The sequence below is a fragment of the Bacillus rossius genome, chromosome 10 (genome assembly GCF_032445375.1).
Source record: "Bacillus rossius redtenbacheri isolate Brsri chromosome 10, Brsri_v3, whole genome shotgun sequence".
NCBI classification, from domain to species: Eukaryota; Metazoa; Arthropoda; class Insecta; order Phasmatodea; family Bacillidae; genus Bacillus; species Bacillus rossius.
The window spans coordinates 1,288,057-1,303,466 of record NC_086337.1 but is presented as its reverse complement, the minus strand read 5'-3'; the positions used below and the strand labels follow the sequence as shown (position 1 = coordinate 1,303,466).

At 39.1% G+C, this 15,410-nt stretch overlaps 1 protein-coding gene across 7 annotated transcripts in view; it reads left to right on the top strand.

The window, feature by feature from the left end:
- The window catches only part of LOC134535704 (uncharacterized), a 264,594-nt gene that overhangs the window by 26,830 nt on the left and 222,354 nt on the right, over positions 1–15,410 (top strand). For all 7 annotated transcript variants that reach the window (XM_063374904.1, XM_063374902.1, XM_063374905.1 and 4 more), the window contains exons 3-6: positions 5,241–5,299; positions 10,758–10,941; positions 11,024–11,196; positions 13,200–13,389. In XM_063374904.1, the coding sequence (XP_063230974.1) occupies positions 5,241–5,299; positions 10,758–10,941; positions 11,024–11,196; positions 13,200–13,389 (606 nt within the window). The remainder of the gene's footprint in view (positions 1–5,240; positions 5,300–10,757; positions 10,942–11,023; positions 11,197–13,199; positions 13,390–15,410) is intronic.

The following is a 15,410-nucleotide window of genomic DNA, read 5'->3' as shown; positions in this document are numbered from 1 at the left end:
GAATAAGTAGATAATATGTAGGTACTTCAGAATCAACCTATGCCTGTAGGCTGTGACGAAAGGGATTTTTTAATTTACAATAGTCTGAAAAAGAATCAGTAATACAAAGTATTTTGTGATAACCCAATTTGTGGAACACATATACTATAAGTTATAGGGCTGAATTAATACTACCCCCATAACATAGAAAGCCCTATCTCCGAAGTACAAAATTTTATAGGAATTAAGGAAAACTACTGTTTTCACATGCATCAAAGTTGTGATACTTTAGGAGGCTTTTGATGTGTAAAAGTTATTATTTTAATGTACACAACTTATTGTTAATGTTAATATTTTGGAATTTGTCTTTGAAAAAATGGAATTAGGGTTTTTTAATTTAAAGTTTGCTGCTGTAATACATGGTCTCGAAAAGCCATAAATCCCTGTATGGGAGTTGGGATTTTTATTATCATAATGATCATGTTTGAAAACCCTTAATAATAGCTTTGAATAACTTTTAAAAACTGTGTAATACCATAAAATAAAATCATAAAATAAGTTCCAGTTTTTTAATTAACATAAAACTAGTTTATATATAATATATGAAGCTTTTTCTTTATCAGTCTTTCATTAGTCAGCATTTATTAAGTGTGGCTCGTCTGACTTTCGTAGACTCAACCAAAACCCACGGCAGTTAGATGTCATACGGGGGCACAGTTTGTGAACAAATTTTTTTCTTTCCTTTATTGAATTCCTGTACTCTGATGATTTTTGCAAGCTTGGGGAAATTCTTGATGCATTTAGCTTGAAAGAAGTTCAACTGTTTGGAACTAGATTCTTCATATTTGGTTGAATATGAAAGACTTATATTTCCTCGTTTAGCAGTTACTTTAACAAAATCTGTGAGATAAGTTATGTTGTCATCTCGATGCTTAAGTTTTTGTTTTGAAGTTCAGTCTTTCCATACGAAAAGGTTCCCAACACTAAGTTATTTTGTTGCTACTATTCCTGAGTTTTCTTGTTGGACACACTTAACAAAATCCTGGAAATCATAAAACTTTCCACTTTGCTTCATAGCCAATCCAACTGGATGGTGAAAGTAATCAGCCATAAACATATGACCTGGCTCATAGTAAAGAATGTCTGTGGTGTCTTCACACGATCTGTGGGCAATAATTTACAAGATACACCAAAAAGATAAAGAAAAGCAAGTTTTTGTTTTGTGCTGAGCAATTGTCCAGCCAAATACAGATATGCTTTACATCTCTGAAATTATAAAAAATTAATAAAATGCATTTAATGTCGTCTTTTTTTTTCTTACACTTATTGCCTCATGCCACAAGACTGCAAAAGGTTTAGCCTTTCGTTTGGTACCAATAGGTACAAAACTTTCATCAAGTACTACCTTCTTGGAGTAAACACGACTTCTTTAAAGGAAGCCATCCGTGGCAACTTACTTTCTGTAGATCAGCACAAAAGTATGAGGTGTCAGTAGAGGTGAGGTTTTCAGCTTTTTCAATGTGACACTTCCAATAAATGCAAGTCTCAAAGTCTGGTGATAAATTTTCCTGATTGTGGTCTTTAGAAAACTCAAGAGTAGTAAGAAAAAAACTAATTACATACTGTGACTCTTTTGCCTCTTTGTCATTGAAAAAGTATTGAACAAATTGTTTCTATTTTCAGATTCACCTCGATGTCTCTTCACTGGAAGCTTAGTGACACACACCACTATATAGTCGCATCTTTCTGTGGAGTGTTTGCTCCAAAAGTCTGTGTTACATTGGTTTTGCCACTCTTCCGAAAACCTTGTGCTGCATTTGTCGCGACATTTGTCATCACAAGGAGCACATAGGGAAAGGTTTTCTTTTAACTTTTTCATTTGCTTTTGTGCTTTTTTTTTTAGTCACTTTTTTCTTTCTTATTCTTTTCATTTTTTTTTATGATACCAAGATCATCTTTTTGTTGTTTTTATTTGTAATGTTTTTTTCTTCTTCTGGAAGTGCAGAATTATTTAAAGTTTTACCATTGTTAACATTTTATATTTTGTTGCGTACTGGATCATTTATCACATCAATAATCTCTTTAAAATTTGATGGAACAAAAAAGCTGAGGTGTTTATGTAAATCAGTGTGCTTTTATCTTCTTCATTCTTTTTTGATTCAGATAGTATGTCCTATACACAGAATTCTTGTTCCTAATAAATATCAAAATTAAAATTATAATATTACTTCTTGCCACCTAAATATAATAAAAAACATTACTCTTGAAACATGATTACAAATACTTTCAAATGTACCATCATATTTTCATCAATATTAATTTTTTTTCATTACTTGACAAACATTTCTAACATGTGTTCATTCGTGTGCAGTCTTGTTTACAATGTACAGTGTAAACTCCATTTAACACCACTAGCATTAACGACAAACTCCCTGAAACGTCAAAATTACTTCACTTTGGTTGGTTTAACTTGATGTCACAATGATACACTCTAAATAATGACAACAATACATCATTATTAAGCAATAAACAGTACTTTCTTAGTTGCCAAAATTAATAAAAGCTGCAGCTGTGTACGTTCTTTTGTTTGTTATTTTGTTGCTTTATTGTTTATCATGTACCAAAGATTCTAAGAAATTTGTTCTTTTTGGTGTAATTACCTTGAAAGTGTTCACCTTAGCTGCTAGACTGTCGTTAGGTTGTTATGCATTGTCTATACATTATCATATTCTTAGTAGGTCACAAACTTTCAAACTGTGAACATGGCGAGTAAGAGAAAATCTTTGTGTATTGATGAAAAAGTTTTATTAATACGCCCAATAGAGGCGGGAGAAAAGATAAGTGATGTCGGAAGACGCTTTGGATTCAGTCACTCTACCGTGTCTACAATATGGAAGAACAAAGAAAAAGTTCTACATGCAGAGGAGGATGGAAAATCTTCTAAGAAATAAAAAAAACCTAAATACGAAAATTTTTATCAAGCTATGCTATATGGTTTCACAGACAGCGCCAGAATAATATGCCTGTCTCGGTGCCAATCGTGAAAGCTAAGGCAGAGAAGTTTTGTGAAGAACTTGTCTTAACTGCTTTCAGAGCATCAGAAGGATGGCTCGGGAAATTCAAGCAATGTCACCATATCAACTATGGCACGAAGTGTTGATACGAATGTTACTCACAGCTGGATTAATAGTGTGTAGCCAAAATTGAAAGAAAATTACGCTCCAAGTGACATTTTTAATGCTGATGAAGCCAGAATTTCCTTTAAGTTGACCCCGATGAAACTTTGAAATTTAAAGGAGAAAAGTGCGTGGGAGGAAAACTCTCGAAAGAGCGTATCACGGTGCTTATAGGCATAGCACTGGCACAGAAAATAGAAAGCTCGTGGTAATACGCACATAACAAAATCCAGGGTGTTTTAAGAGGCGGGGAGAAAAGTGAGGCGAGTTACTAGCACAGGCGAAATTACATCTGGGTGTAGGTTGAAGCATTGGGAAAGTCTCGTAAAAAAGATTTGATCAGTATGCACAAAGGTCTTAACAAATTTTATGTTGGAGAATTTAGGTGGAACATAAATTTGTGTCAAATACTTCAAATTAACGGCACATCATATATTATAATATTTGTGTTTCCCTCATTGTGTCAAAATTCATTCTTATTTTCAAATTCAATTAAGTAAAAAACTTGTTTAATAATTGCAAAGAAATTTATTTAAATGGAAAAAAAATCATTTTACAGAAAGCTTTAATATCACAACATATCTCAAGGAAATATTTATCATGCTAACTCATCATATAAAAATTACTTTTTATGAAAAAATAGTACAGCAATATAAAAAAAAATACCTATTTCATTCTCAAAAAGAATGGAAACAAATGATCAAATCAATTTCTGTTTAAAAAAAACTAGTCAATATCATATAAAAACCATCATAGCTTAACACTTTGTAGTTAATAAAGTTAATTCAGTATACAATCTTAATTAAAAAAATTAATTTGTAATTATTTGACTGTTGCAATTGACTGTGTGTGCAGATGTGAATTGTGCGCACTCCCCATAGCTCATAGCAACCCCCAACACAGACTAAGACAGTTCTCAAGTCAAAATCCATTATCAAAAGCATGATCACCATAGTTGAACCAGCCATAGATAAGTTTCAATGTAAGAACTGTGGATATCAGATCCCATATGTACATAAGAGAAACTGGCAGGTTCCTTTCAACACGCATTAAGGAGCACAAGAATAACATAGAGAAGGGTGAAACTCAAATCTAGACTTGCCGAACATGCCTGGGACAATAGCCATAGAATACTCTGAGACAATGCTGCACCACTCATACAGGAACAACCAATTAAAATGAAACTTAAGGAATCAGCATTTATTGTCAGCATTAGCAATTCTATCAGACAACAAAGAATTGAATTTAAAAATAAGGTATACCTTTAATTAAAAAAATAAATGAATTTACTACAGAACTCAGTTGCAAACCAACATCAGCCAGTAATATCGCCCCATTTGTGCGCGGCCAATCAGGATAGTCCTCGCCGTCCATTGGCTGTGCAAGGAGAGTAGCTCTAACATACTTAAACCCATAGTGTTCCAGTGTGCAATATCAGTCTGTTTGTGTCTGACAGGATCATCAAACTTGTCACTGGAAACCTTCTGTGTTCGTCAGTGCTATCATCGTCGTGTTGTTCATGGTACTTGTTTATCTTCGTTGCTGCGTTGTGCAGGTGTGTTGTCTGCCGGCAGGTAACCTGTCTCCTCGTTGCTAGCCCACTGTGTTCGTCTGTGTTGTATTATTGTTCATGACTGAGTTCCTTCAACGGAATTCTTGTGCTGTCTGATATTTAGAGGTTGACTTTATTTTGTCCGTGCTGTCTTTGTTTGATACTTGTTTAGTTTCATCGTTGGTTCCGTTTGTCCGACATCAGCTGATTCAGTCTTGTTTTCTGTGAATTTTTTATTTTCATTTTTTTTTTTTAATTTTCCATGACAAACAGTGGATTACTGAAATGGCATATGTCCAAAAACCTGCATTAAATCAAAAAATTTCATTGCTTGAATGGTTTAAAGAAAGTAATAGAATTACTTGTAACATTGTAATAAATTACTCCACAACATTGAGGATAATGCAGGAGTTTTAAAAGTCAACATTATTTTGAAAGGTATTTGAAAATCAGCTGTGGTGTCTGTTGATGCACCAGTGGGTTGCAATCCTCTCTAGGTGTTGTTGAAGTGTCGTGTCTGGTTGTTGTTGCAGCGGTGTGAGCTCCCTGGCATCGCTCGCTCCACCTACCTCATGGTCTTCAGTCCTGACGGGTGAGTTCACACACGTCTCTCTCACATGTCAGCACTGCTCTCTCCTCGAGCCTGACTGAACACACACAGTGTGGCCACCACCCGCAAAACCAGGAAAACCGAGAAAAGTCAGCGAATTAGAAACTAGTCAGAGAAAACCTGGAAAAGTCAGGGATTTTTTAATGGATCAGGAAATTTTTTGAGATAAGCTGGTTTGACCATTCTTCAATGGCAATTCACTATAAAAACGTGAGTTAGCTGTTTCGTTTTCAAAATTGGTGTGCATATTACCATATCCATCCAATAATCCCGCAGAATTTTTTTTAAATGTGTGTTCAAAAGCATGGTGCATGGCTTATTCAAAACCTGACAAAACTGCAAGGCAATGCTCCACAGCACATGTTCCTTCAAGCTCCAATGTTGGTTAACCTGCTGTTGTTTAAATGACAACAGGCATCTTGCATGTGGTTTGAAAGTGCGTATATTTATGAAAAAAAGACGTTGCAATGATTACCAAAGGTTTGCTGTTGTAATTATCTACGGTGGCTGAAAACCCCAAAAATGATAAAAATTGACGAGGAAATATGAAATCATGTTATAGGAAGAAATCGGCATATACGTGACTGCAGGGAAAAAATTAGATTGTTGCCGAACTTTTAATGGCGCTTCACTGCAGTAAACAAAACATCTTCAGCCTGCACTGTACTCATTATATTTATTTCCTGAGAAATGTTTTCCTATCTTCAAGGTGAACATATCATTCACAGTTAAACCGTTAATAAAATATTTTCTGCCGGTTGCAGACTGACCTCTTCTCAGGTGCCTGTAGGTGCACGTGACGTACTTGTGTGATTGCTACTGTAGCAGCGTGTCAGCGGCCTCACAACTATACCTATTGAATTCTTTGAACATCTTGTTAATTCACATCATGGCATTATTTGCGTTACCGAAACCTGGTGCAATTTGCACTACTTTACTGATCAATATTTTATCTTTAGAAATGCGTGTGTCTTAACTGCAGTCAATAGATTTATTTATTTTTTCTGTTTAGCCTATACACACTCTTGATTACCCTGGCATTTAAGCATTTTTGTTAAAAATTAATCTATCCCTGAATAAATTATTATTTTCGGCAATATTTATTTGCTTCCAAAAACATCTTCTAATATCTTCCTGTAACTATTTTGAGGTTTTAAAAGAAAAACTCGCTTCTCATCAAGATGACATAGTAATTCTCAGCAATTTTAATGTTCCTGGTGTCGACTGTTTGGTCAATGAAGCCATCAGTTTACCAACGCACATCAGAAACAAAGCACAGCATTTAATCAATTGTATTTCCAGTCTTGGTTTATTGCAGTTCAACAAAACCCTATCTTCTAGTAATCTTTTAGATCTCTGTTTTACCAATATCTCTCAATGTATTATAACCAAGTCCGATGCTGCACTTGTTAAAGAAGACAATTACTATCCTGCCTTGGATGTCATGTTGACATTTCATAGTCTCCCTTATTTGATTAATTCTTCCGTTGTTTTAAAGTCCTATAAAAATTGTGATTATTGTGGCCTAATAAATCATGATTGGTCCACATTTTTTCTCACATGATGACATTTACCTTATAGATGAATTAAATACTTGTTTTTTTATTAATATTAATGCTTTTATACCAGATATCATAAAAAAGTTCTAATTATCCCTTGTTGGTTTTATAAAGATCTAATTCAAGCTTTAAAATTAAAAAAAAACATTTTCATGAACTATTTAGAAGAAACAATAATACAGATTCTACTATAAATGTTCATATTTCTGGAAACAGGTCAAATTTCTTATCAAACGAGACAACATTAATTGGACGATACTGAACAACAACATCAAGAACAATCCTAAGAAGTTCTGGCGCTATGTAATATAAAGGCAATATTTACCCTTTATAGAAAGTAAATATTTAATTTCCTTAGTATTTATTTTGTTTAATTACACTTTATTCCGCATGTTTACATTTGTCATCTATGAGTAATTAAGATTTAAAGTTCGTTGGTTATCGTTTTGTATATGGATTACTCTATGTTAATTTTATTTTAAATAATTGTCAAAGCTAGTATAGCAGTATTTTTTGAAACTAATACTAATTTAAAGTTGAACAACGACAGTAATTGGCAGTAATTTTAATAGTTTTGTTTTATCAACAACCTTAAGAAAGTCGTTTATTAGTAACGGGGAAAAAGATTCTTTAGAACAAATTGAGACTCGATGAAGGCAACATCTAAAAACGCAACGATTTCGACCTTAATTGATAATTTGACTATTCCTAGAAGAATTGAAAATGTTTATTAATGCTAATATTGAATCAGATTTCGAAGGAATTACTAATTTGAATCAACGAAGATAAAACTCGAACGTCAAGAATTCAAACGATTATTTAAGGAGAGAGGGCGACGAATATCCAGATTTCAAGAGAGCGTCTAATGAATATAAATTGCTTTGAAACTGCGAAGAATAGATGCTGTTGATCATCCTGAAGAAAGAAGAATTCAGTCGAAGAATGAAAAGTCGCAGTTCGAGCCCGGGAAGGATGACCGTCGTGCAGTCCAGCCCAGTTCCCGCCCGCAGCCCGAAGGATGGAGTCGCGACGGCGCGTATTCCTGCCGCCCGCTAGAGACCGGAGGAGCAGCACCAAGTTCGCAGTCCTGACAGGCGAACCAAGGATCCTCCGAGAGCTTACACGTCTCGTGGGTATCCTGCAGCAAGGTTTGGTCCCTTACCCCATCACCCGAAGACTCGCTGATTATAGAAGTACCCTAACGAATGACGATTTAAACAAGACGAACATTTTTCACCGAACTAGAATTTTTTTTATGTTAACCAACGTATTCTTTGTATAGAAAGATCGTGTACTTGTTCATCTTTAGATTTATCATTTAAATTACGGAATCGCGATCCCGAACCTAATTATATTAGATAGTATAGATGGAACTTGATATTGAAAGAACATGTTGCCATTTTGTGACGGGTACTGCAAGTTACGTACCCAGTAGTCCACGCTCTGCGGACTGAAGCTAGTTTAAAATAAATAACGCACAAATGATTAACATTTTAACCTAAAGATAACTTACTCTAATGAAAGAATTGGTAGAAGCTTTGAAGTCGAGAATAATAACAAATTCCATCTGTATTTTAACATAACTTATTTTAGTTAAGTTATTCATATAAAGTGTAATATTGTGCTTGTCGAAGTATATTGTCACCGTCTGCACAAATCCTTACACGCAAATATAAATATTACATTTGAATTTGTTTACACGTCATTACCAGGTCTAGTCACGAAATTAGTATTTAACATACTTTTGACACACTGTAATTTTGACTTTCAGACACAAACTTCTAGAAACAATTCTTAAAACTGATAGAGGAAGGCTAGAGAAACTGGAATTATTAAGTACATTTAATAATTTACATAATTACACTAGCTGACTCTACAGTAAAGAGAATGAAAGGAGGTTATCAAGAACAGCTTTCTTTAGAAGTGAATGGTAGTATGTATATCTAGTGATCAAATGTATTTGCTAAGTATTTTACTAGCGTTAGTGTGTCCTCAACCAACACTTACCATGTTCCACCTAATTTACTGTATGACACTACTTCAGTTCCCACTGGTGCTTTGGGGCATCAAGACATTAAAACCTTCCATGTCTACTGGTCGTGATGGGATGCCCAATTTCAAATTGAAAGGCTGTTCTCATCTGCTTGTACGTCTTTTAACTCGCTTATTTAATATTAGTCTAAGAACTCAAAATTTTCCAAATAAATGGAAAATTGCCAAGGTCATCCCCATTCATAAAAGTAGATCTAACACAAAAGTATCTATCTATCTACCAAATCTCTTCTAAATGGTTCTTCTAACATTTAAAAAAAAAAAAAAAATATATATAGATATATATATATTTATAATTATAAATTTTTGACTAAAAAATTATATTATCTAGTAGTCAACACGGTTGTAGATCTGGAATGTCCACAACCACCACTTGTAACGAAGTCTCGAACAGAGGTCAGGTTGATGCTGCTACTTTGATTTAGCCAAAGCCTTTGACACTGTCAGTCACCTAATATTATTAGGTAAATTATACAATTTTTTGTTTTTCTGGTAAATTTTTTAATTGCTTTTCCAGTTACCTTAATAAGAGAAGTGTTTATGTCCCTATTAAAACAGTAACTCAACACATTTTGAAGTTAATTCCAGTTGTTACTCAAGGTGGTTCATTGTCGCACCTACTCTTTAACTAGTTCATTGATGAGATCACTCAACTGGTGTGTCATTTGCTGATGACTTCAAAATATATAGGAAAATTAACACACTAAATGATTGCTTATTATTTCAATCTGATATTAATGAAGTTAATCTCTGGTGCAAAATAATCTAGTTCTTCTTAACTGTGATAAAACTAAATTAATATCCTTTACCAGAAAAATCTTCCCATTAAATATGATAATAAATTAGAAAATGTTTTAATCCCAATAACTACCAATCTTAAAGACCTTGGTACTATTATAGATTCGAAATTATTTTTTCAACAACATGCAGAATTGCTTCCTGAGTCATGGAGTTGTGATATAGTTAGTGTAGCTTGAAGTCACACTTGTGCACTGTGCAGGAGAAGGCTGGTGGCCTCTTGGTTAGTGTGCCTGATCACCTGAGCGATCATGGCCACAGAGGACCCTGGCTGCCGTGCGTCAAGTTTCACCTTCAATGGAGAACATGCTCCTGTGCAAAAATTTTTGTTCTGCTCTCGGGTACAAAGTTTTTGGGATTGTGTTATTTTAGGTACATTTTTTGGTCTTCTGTGCCCCTCCCCTTAATCTGCCAATGGGTAGGTAAGAATACAACAATACAAAATCGTTAAGTAAATAATAATCAAAAAAGCTAAGCCCAAGTGTGTATTCAAGTAGTTAATTTTCTCCATAGTTACTCTGTAATTTACTCAAGTAGTTAATTTAGCCCTACATTATAATTATACAAATTAAACATTCTTCCACATACTAACATAAGTTGTTAATTTAGCAGTGGTGAGGGTGAGACAGTCCAGAAGTGCTATAGAACTGAGTGGGTGTGGGTGAGCAAGCCATGCTGTTTGGCGACACCTTCTGTCGTTATAGCTGACCAACAATGGAAAGGTGAAATATCTCTTTTTCATTACTTATGATTTAAATATCATAATGTTTGTTATTTCTGTTAGTTTAAGTTTGTATAGTTTTTATATATACTATTGTAGTCGCATTTGATTGTTGTATCTATTTTGCAAATTTTTTGGAATAAATTAGATATTTCATTAAAGATTTCAGCTCAGCTTTTTCGATTTAAAAAAAATGCTTAATGATTTGGTATTGTTGTTTTGTTATCCACCATGGTAGATCCTTGTTTTGTGAACTTAGTGGCCCCCTGATGCCTTTAAAGATCAAACAATTTTGATGCGTGTGTTTCAGGAGGAAGATAGCGTCGACGCACGGGAACCATAGCGTGTACATAACGGACGTGAAGACCGGCAAGAACCTGAACATCCTGGCGGGCCACCCTCGGACCCCGTGGTGCATAGCGTTCCACCCGTCGTCCACCCAGATCCTGGCGACGGGCTGCCTGGGGGGGCAGGTGCGGGTGTGGGACCTGCACGTGAGTCCCGCGCCGTGCCTCGTCTAGCAGTGCCGCGGTGCCAGCGGTGGCAGCACTGACCGTGCGAGTGTGGCTGTCGCAGGGCGGCAGCGAGGTGTGGACCGCGCGCGGGGAGACCGTCATCGCGTCGCTGGCCTTCCATCCCGTGGACCAAGTGCTGGTCATCGCCACGTACAACGAGCTGTACTTCTGGGACTGGAGCAAGCCCGCACCCTTCGCCAAGTGCCACACGGCCAACGAGAAGGAGAAAGTCAGGTATGCCGGCCGTGTGTACTGGTCCAGGACTGCAATGGGGGTTGAAGTGTTCGTCGAGGTTTAGGGCGCCACCACATGTGGACCCGGCTACTCTGCTCTCAGGGCCGTGTGTGGCGAGGCCCGTTTCCCCCTGCAGCACTGACAGGTGCGTGAAGCTCCCTCCTCTCGCAGCGCTCGCCACTCACTGCCCGTTCGTCCTCGCTCGGCAGCTCTCGGGAGCGGAGCACTGACGTCACACCGGCGGGCGCGGGCCGACACACACACACACTTCGGCAGGCGGTCGTAGAGGGCGGTGGTGGAAGGAGGGGGCTTGCAGCTTGTAAGGGAGGAGGTGGTGGCACATCGGACTCAGAAGGGCGCAGCCCGGGACGATGACAGTGTGTGGCATCATAGCCTTGTGCGAGACACTGTCCTGGGTTCGAGACAACCTAGTCCCGCTGCTTTCTGCAGATACTTAGTTCCTGAAGGGTAAGCCTGGACGTGGCGTTATCACTTATCGTGGGCCACATCAAAATAAAACTCGTGGTTAACGGACCGTATGTGTTTATAAACTCTGGTTACGTTGCTAAGCAACAGGAGGAAGACAAGATGGTGGTGCACGTCCACATTGTGATGTAGCTGACCAGCTGAGACATGGTGGAAAACAAAAATGCAGAATTCATGCAAAGAGAGAAAAACTTAGCATTAAAGCGTAAACAAAAACAGACAAACTACTTAACTGCATCAAGAAACAAAGCAGGTGTGACAGCATGAAAACTATGGCCAAACAATGCCCGGACATAAAAGGAATACTTCAAATAGCCAGTTTCTCAGCTTAATTACCTCATAAGGAGGGAGTCACGTTTGTAAACAAAACTATGTCCTGCTGGCGGCGAAAAAATGTGTCCAAGTGACACGTAAATTAAAAAATAAAAGTACTTGCGTTGATCTAAAAGCCTTTATTGTTACTGGAAGTAACTAGCTTTAAAACATATATGAATCTATACTGGCGTACAATTTCTTATTAGGTGCAGTAAATCTCAGATAACCAGGACGTTGCGGAAAACTGTGCCGGACTACTGGATGATATAGTCCTTCATCGATAGATGCTAAGTTGTAGAGCAAATATGTCTGTAAGAGGGTATTGTTAATATTGTTCAGCAGGAACATAACAGTTCAATGCATACGCCTAATTACTTCTGGGCTGCACAGAGCTTCACACTGCCACTTCTGTGTGTGCTGTGAAAGAGTTTTATGATCTCAGCTAAAAAAATTGTTTGTTTATAGTATTAAGGTCACTTAGTTGGCTTAAGTCCGTACATTCCTAGACGGTGCCGACCCATCAGGCTTTTCGGACCTTTGGATTCCGGAATATCTGAATTCTAATGTACAAAACTATATAATTTTTTATAGTCCTGGAGGCTATGTAAACTCGACAAAACCAACCCTATAGAAAGATGTCACAACTCAGAGTTTACAGTTATATAATACCACAAACATACCTCTTATTTGTTATCTGAATATAGTGGAGTTTGCTGTTTTATCATAGGTTGGAGGTGTGAGCCACAACATTATAACTGAAAAAAGTCATGTTAGGTTGGGTCTTTCTAATTTAAACTACAGGTATTTCTCGTTTTCAATGCTGAAACTACCTATCCTGGATCATAACTATTTTACCTTTTTCATCTTTATTATTATTGATTAATAAATATTAGCCTGGCCACAGAACGTGTTTGAAGGGGCACGACACCGGGTTAGTGCTTGGCTCTGCACTGAGGAAACAAGAAAAAACTACCAAAGCCAATCTGTGTGAAATTGGTTTGCTCATTAAAAAAATTAGCTTAAATTTTCAGTCGGAAAGACATGAAGAAACCAAAAAGTAAAACACAAAATATGAAAATTCCCACTTAAAATTACAAAGCCTTAAAAAAAGTTAAAATTGAGATGTGGTTGGCATGAGAAGCCCTGGAAGTGTGGCACACGGCACAGGAGCAGAGCGCACGGCGATGCTGTGACTGTCGCAGGTACGTGTCCTTCGACAAGAGCGGCTGCCGCCTGGTGACGGGCATCTCCAACGCCACTGCCCCCGTGTCGCAGTGGGACCGGGGCGGGCCGGAGGAGGAGTGGGGGCGTGCCATCGCCTCGCACTTGCGCGCGCTGCTGGCCCACTACGAGCGCCTCTTGGAGCAGCTGGCCCCGCGCCCCGCCCCCGTGGTACTGTCACGTTCACTGCTTCCGTTCAGCAGTGCAGTTTTCCTTACATTCATACTTAATTACAGTATTTTAATGTCAAAATGTAACTTGAAACTCATGCTTTTTAATTTAAAACCGTGTTAAAAGAACTTATCGAGAGTGCAGACTACGTACCCTTGTGTTTATAATGCATGTTCGTGCAGGTGAGCTCCAACCTATGTAACACACGACTTACGTCAAACCTTCGTTGAGGTTCGGGGCTCAGGGTGCGTGTTTACTTTTGGTGCAATGGCATGCCACTGTTACAACACAGAATAACAACATGGAGCATATCTAGTGTCATTTATGTTAAGCTCCGTGATGCTTTTCATGTTACGCCAGTCCGAGATTTATTCCCAGAAAAATGTTTTACTAACTTGTATCTATATCTGTAATTGCTAGTTATTTTTTTTAAACTGAAACACACCTAGATGTTGAAATATTACGGTAAAGCAGTACAATTCATACTGTCACACATTGCTGCAGCTGTCTCTTCATGCCTGCCAACCTTGCCGTGCACAACTCGAGTGTCAGCTGACCGCAGTTGTTCCGCCCTGCAGTGCTGACAGTGTGTGCCTAGTTGCTCGTGCCTTGTGTTCGCTGCAGCTGTCGCTTCACGCCTGCCAACCTTGCCGTGCACAACTCGAGTGTCAGCCGATCGCAGTTGTTCCGCCCTGCAGTGCTGACAGTGTGTGCCTAGTTGCTCGTGCCTTGTGTTCGCTGCAGCTGTCGCTTCACGCCTGCCAACCTTGCCGTGCACAACTCGAGTGTCAGCTGACCGCAGTTGTTCCGCCCTGCAGTGCTGACAGTGTGTGCCTAGTTGCTCGTGCCTTGTGTTCGCTGCAGCTGTCGCTTCACGCCTGCCAACCTTGCCGTGCACAACTCGAGTGTCAGCTGACCGCAGTTGTTCCGCCCTGCAGTGCTGACAGTGTGTGCCTAGTTGCTCGTGCCTTGTGTTCGCTGCAGCTGTCGCTTCACGCCTGCCAACCTTGCCGTGCACAACTCGAGTGTCAGCCGATCGCAGTTGTTCCGCCCTGCAGTGCTGACAGTGTGTGCCTAGTTGCTCGTGCCTTGTGTTCGCTGCAGCTGTCGCTTCACGCCTGCCAACCTTGCCGTGCACAACTCGAGTGTCAGCCGATCGCAGTTGTTCCGCCCTGCAGTGCTGACAGTGTGTGCCTAGTTGCTCGTGCCTTGTGTTCGCTGCAGCTGTCGCTTCACGCCTGCCAACCTTGCCGTGCACAACTCGAGTGTCAGCTGACCGCAGTTGTTCCACCCTGCAGTGCTGACAGTGTGTGCCTAGTTGCTCGTGCCTTGTGTTCGCTGCAGCTGTCGCTTCACGCCTGCCAACCTTGCCGTGCACAACTCGAGTGTCAGCTGACCGCAGTTGTTCCGCCCTGCAGTGCTGACAGTGTGTGCCTAGTTGCTCGTGCCTTGTGTTCGCTGCAGCTGTCGCTTCACGCCTGCCAACCTTGCCGTGCACAACTCGAGTGTCAGCTGACCGCAGTTGTTCCGCCCTGCAGTGCTGACAGTGTGTGCCTAGTTGCTCGTGCCTTGTGTTCGCTGCAGCTGTCGCTTCACGCCTGCCAACCTTGCCGTGCACAACTCGAGTGTCAGCTGACGATATTTAACATGTGGCGCTCCCTACCATACGTCACTAGAACTATTGATTTGAGACCTACTTTGAAAGCGTATATTATTCCTTATTTATTTCTCTATTCTTCAACTGATCTAACAGCCAAGTGGCTGAGGTCTCTGCGTGTCTGTGTTCAAGACTTGCCCGCCGCAAGATTTTTGTACAAAATGAATACCACTGGTGCCACCTGCCTTCAAGCTTTGGAACCAAGATGGCCGTCCTCAGCAGATTACGTTACCGTCATCATTCACTCCATTCCACGAGTCGTTTGAGTACCCACACATCACGTGTTTGTCAACAACCCGTTAACATATGTCTCTGACCTTCACTTCTGGGGGCTTTGTTCACCTACACTGTTCCTTACCTCGTT